Genomic DNA, 5,690 nt, shown 5'->3' on the forward strand with positions numbered 1-5,690 from the left:
ATATTGGAAATACAATCACTATCTCAATAAAACTTTGTTTTCGTTTAATTTTTTTACGAGTATAAATTCATCATCGGATTGCTGCTGTTGCGCTGGTATGCCCATAGATCGGATACATGATGTACTGCAATATCCGTTTATTCGTTCGGTTACTGGTTCATACATTCCGGTTTTTTGTTACTGTATGTTTTTCTTTCTTTTTGTCCTTGTTGTTTCGTTGCTGGCAAATATTAACAATCTGAACATCTGAATACCCAGATAACAACAGATAGGCAAGTAAATTGCTGAGATTTTGTTGCTGGCAGAACGATACGTTTGATATTACATTGCTGGGAGGAAAAAAACTGTAACAGAACAGCAATAATAACAACAAGAAAAATAAAAATATCACTAGTAACGGGGCCAATACAAAGAAAGTGCAGAGAATTGATGTATTCGAAATACTAGAAGACAACTACGACGGCAGCAGCAACAAAAACTACAACAATAGAGTTCTACAAAAAAAAAATGGAACATAGCTTGTTTTAATTAATACTAATGGCATCGGATGAAATATCAGCTGTACATGGGTGCAATCGAGAAGAATAAGAATGAGTGAGTGTTATTAATAGAATTGTGAAAACTTTCAATTCATTTGTTTTTTTTTTTTCAGAAATATAAAAAGTTATTTTTTTTAATTCTAAAGATAATCCATAAATTGATCTTGGCACTTGAAAATGTCGACAAAAAACACTCAATATAAATTACAGACAGACAAAATCTGAACCGATTTTAACCCAATAGGGTTCGGATCGTAAATGTTAACAGTACCTTTTATACCCTTCACCACACTATGGTATAGGGTATTACGTTTTTGTGCATATGTTTGTAACAGGCAAAAGGAAGCGAGATAGAACCCTGTGTCGCTTTGAGAATGTGCATAGAATCACTTTCGACTTATGCATGTCCGTCCGCCTGTACATTTTAAATTGTAAACCAAGTTGGTCCGATTGCCACAAAATTTTGCACAACGTACTGAAAATACTATAACATAACGTGTGTCAAGTTTTGTTGAAATCGGTTCAGATTAAGATATAGCTCCCATATAGAGTTTGGTCCAGTTTAAAGAAAATGGTGCACCAAAAACCCAATGTTAGACCCATTAGCACAAAAATTTTCACAGCGTACTGATGATACTATAGTCAAGTTTTGTTGAAATCGGTTCAGATTAGGATATAGCTCCCAAATATAGTTTCATCCGTTTTTAAGTAAATGCTGAACCAAAGACCCACAGTTAGGCCGATTAGTACAAAATTTTGCACATCAGACTGAAGTTGCTATAATAGTATATTGTGTCATGTATTGTTTAGATCGGTTCAGGTGTGGATATATCTGCCATATATAGTTTCGTCCGAAGTTATTGTGGTCTAACGTGTGTGAAGTTTTGTTGAAATTGGTTCAGATTTGGATATAGCTACCATATATATTTTCGGCCATCTCTTTGATATACTTGGTGAAGGGTATGATATTGTCGGGCCCGTCCGACTTTACTATTTTCCTTACTGATTTATTCATAAATCATCGGACAAATTTAAATAGACTTTTTCTCATCTGAAACGAATTTGGTCCAAATAAATCAATATTTCGATGTGGCATATTTTTTCGTAACCATTATATAATGATTTTAATTATGTTTGATTAAACTTACGTATGTATTATTCTTGCGTATGTATGTATTATTCTATGTTAAATTTCCTACCTAACGATAAAACTAAATTAAGAAGAAAAAACCAGTAAGGAAAGTAGTAAAGTCGGACTGGGCCGACTATATGATACCCTTCAACACTTTGGGTATGTTGTACATATGAATCCTCACAATTGCAAATCGAAGGATATATAGGGACTTTGATGCACCATTTACATAAAATCTGACGAAAATGTATATGGGAGATATATCCAAATCTGAATCGATTTTCCCGAAACTCAACACAAATCACTCTAGACTTTATTCAGAACGCTATGCCAAATTCCGTGCAAATCCAATGATATATGGACTTTGGACCACTTACATAAAATCGAACGAAAATATATATGGAAGCTACATCTAAATTTGAACCGAATTTACCGAAACTTACCACTCATCATTTCAGACATAATTCAGTACGCTATGCCAAATTTCCTGCAAATCGAATGATATATAGGAGCAATGGTGTAACATTTACATAAAATCGGACGAGTATATATACGGGAGCTATATCTGAATCTGGACCGATTTTCACGAAACTTTGCACACATCTTTGTAGACTCCATTCAGTACGCTATGCCAAATTTCGTGCACATCGAATGATAAATAGGAACATTGGTGCACCATTTACATAAAATCGGACGATAATATATATGGGAGCTATATCTAAATTTGGACCGATTTTCTTGAAACTTAGCACACATCGTTCTTGACATAATTCAGTACGCTGCGTCAAATTTCGTGCAAATCGAATGGTATATAGGGACATTGGTGCACCATTTACTGAAAATCGAACGAAACTATATATGGGAGCTATATCTAAATCTGAACCGATTTTCACGAAATTTTACACACATCTCTCTAGACTTAATTTAGTACGATATGCCAAATTTGGTACAAATCGAAATATATATAGGTAGTTTGGTGCACCATTTACCTCACATCGGACGAATATATATATGGGAGCTATATCTAAATCTGAACCGATTTTTCCTAATTTCAATAGGGTTCGTCCTTGGGCCAAATATGTGACCTACGCCAAATTTCATCCAATTCGGATTTTAAATGCGACCTGTACTTTGTTTACAATTTAACATGGACTGACAGTCGGTCGGACGGACGGACGGCCATGCATAAATCGACTCAGAAAGTGATTCTATGCATATTCTCAAAAGGAACCATGGGTCTATCTCGTTTCCTTTTGCCTGTTACAAACATATGCACAAAGACAAAATACCCTGCACCAAATATGGTGAAGGGTATAACAAGTGAGCGGAGCAGTATAGTCGGACAGGGCCGACCATTTTATACCCTACACAACTTCTTTGAAAATCTAACTTTCTGTGGTTCTATATTCTGAGCTTGGGCAATATTTCGCGATATTTGTAACCTCTTGACCGAATAGAGTTCAAAAAAAAATTACTAATATTCAGTACAGATTCCCTTTACGGTGGCTTGTGTTGTGATGTTCGGCAATTCGGCTCGAAAACACACAAAAATTTAATTATCTGATCATCACCGAAAATTATAGCTGTTGCCCTTGACCATACCTGAATCCTCATGGAAAATTTAAAATCGATCAGAGCTACATTTCCGCCCTGTAGTGTGGTAATATGTTACTAAATAATGTATGAATATTTAAGTATGAAATATTTAAGTGTAACTTCCCCATCCGAGTACATACGACAATATAATTTGTATCAATTTAAAGGCCAACATCTCCTCTTGGATATATTATCAACTTCTCGGGTCTATGTCCTTCAGTAGTAAATATATACGCTATATAATACAAATTTTGTAATTTTTCACACAAAAGTCAGGGTCAATTTGACCCGCTAAATATTGACCAACCTTTTTCAAAAGATGCATGCATATTCTTTGGCCCAATCCCCTTCTCCATTTAAAATTCGCGATGTTTGGGCCATAATTGCGGCCTCTGGAGCGACCGGAAAAACCGACAAAAATTACCAAAAGCAATAGGGGTCTTCTCTGGGCAGAACCCATGCTATATGCAAAATTGCGTGAAGATTGGTCCATAACTGTGGACCAATAACCTGTATCGTGTTTACAAAGTATAATGGACAGACTAACATAGTTGTGTAGGGTATAAATAGTTTCAATAATATAATTTACCAGAATAATTATATCGATATATGTATTACTGAACGATATTCTGAAGACTCTTCACCATTATATTAACCTGCCACCACCACTCACCAATTACAAACATTAACCCATCATATTTCCATTTATCCTGGATTATAATAAAACGAAACAAAAACATTTGATTAAATTCACAAAGTCAAAGTAGAAGAAAATAATCCATAAAGCAGACCACAAGAAGTCCAATACAAATACGAAATACTTGAAATATCCTCCAACAGCTGATGCTGCCGTTTTTTCTTTACTTATCCCAGCAGTTTTTGAAGGCTGGTTGCAAGGAGGAACAATAGGACGAAAATGAAAAACAAAAATTCACCATAACCATCTACCAGATAGCGAATGGGAATCTTAATCAGTAAAGATGAGCACACTTACCACAACAGGAATTACACAATAGACACAGGGATGCCCAACCGTAGCAGCAGCAGTGGTGGCAGCAGCAGCAACCGGGGGCAAACCGTAAGCGTTCACACACAAATGATCCGTTTTAAAAATTTTCGTTGGTGGCGGCTGGGCCAACAAGGATGTCGATGCTGCTGTACAAGTATAAAAAATTGGTTGCTGCTGTTGATGTTGTTGTTGCTGTTGGTGTTGCTGTTGGTGTAGGTGTTGATTTGACTGCTGCGTGGCTACGGCTTGGATAGAGGCAATGCTAGAAGAAGCCGTTGTAATGGTCGCACTGTTGCTATTGTCGGAGGTGGTGGTGGTGTTGCGATTCGTTGGTAATGAAATGTCTAAACTTGAGGTTCCCAAATTCTGTTGAGTAGGGTCGTCGTTACTGGTATTATTGCCTGTTGATGTTGAGTCTGTTGCTGCTGTTATGTTCCGAGTGACTTCGTTGGGCACTTCCTTCTTCAAATATTCAAATTTGCCACTCGATGATGACAATGACGACGATGCAGAAGTAGAGGAAGAAATATCAGAAGATGCTGCTGTGGTTGTCTCAATTGTTTTATCAATATTTGTGGCAGTTGTTACAGTTGTGGTTGCCACTGGTGCTGGGGCAGAGGTTGATGTTGTTGTTGTTGTTGGCGATGATGGTAGTTGTGGTACAGCAGTGGGCAATGTTGTTGCTGTGGCTACTCCTACTCCGACGGATTGTGTGGATGTTAGTGTTGTTGTCGCCGCCGTTGTAGTCGTTGTCGGTAGCGAAGGTTGCGTTGGCGTTAACACGGATGATGATATCGGTGACGACGATGTTGTCACTGTTGCGGTTATGGCTGTTTTCGCAAAGGTTGTCAGAGTCAGCAGTGTTTGTGATGTTGGCACAACTGTTGCCTTTGGTGTTGCTTCTATTTCCCTTTGGGATATTTGTGGGGTTGAAATTGTCGGTTTTATGATGGCTGCTGTTTTAGTGGGTGTGCTGCTAGTGGTGTTGGTATTCTGCTTTTTATTGTTGTTGTTGCTTCGTTTGGTTTGACTACATTCGTTGTGAACCGTTTCTATTGTGGATAACGATAATTTTCTTTTTTTCGGCGCAATTTTAATGGTTTTATATTGGCACTCTATTTTTAAGTTAGATCAGATGATGAGTTTCTTTAAGTCTTTCAATTATGTGAAAATTAGTTATTTGTTGCTTGTCTTTTGTGCGATGATAATAACTTTTGTTAGAAATAAATTTTATATTCTATGAATATATTTTAATTGCTTGATGTGATAAAATTAAATTTTGTTTAAATTTGGCAGTTTAACTAAAATCGTTCCATTTTGATGATATTTATGAATTTTACGGACAGTTGTTCACCAGAGTGGACAAATTTGTCATTCCGTTTGAAACATCTTGATATCTTTTCTACTATTGACC

General features: G+C 36.7%; 1 protein-coding gene across 1 annotated transcript; it reads right to left on the reverse strand.

Annotated features, from left to right (window-relative positions):
• Positions 1-4,519: 4,519 nt before the first annotated feature.
• On the reverse strand, positions 4,520-5,328 carry LOC133335066 (uncharacterized; the record flags this gene model as incomplete). The annotated part of the gene is made up of 1 exon (XM_061543368.1): positions 4,520-5,328. A coding segment is annotated over one exon (809 nt), but the record flags the coding sequence as incomplete, so codon positions are not given.
• Between the last annotated feature and the right edge of the window lie 362 nt (positions 5,329-5,690).

The sequence above is a fragment of the Musca vetustissima genome, unplaced genomic scaffold, assembly GCF_032173495.1.
Source record: "Musca vetustissima isolate MV318-11 ecotype Yass unplaced genomic scaffold, APGP_CSIRO_Mvet_v1 utg285679, whole genome shotgun sequence".
In the NCBI taxonomy this organism is placed as follows: Eukaryota; Metazoa; Arthropoda; class Insecta; order Diptera; family Muscidae; genus Musca; species Musca vetustissima.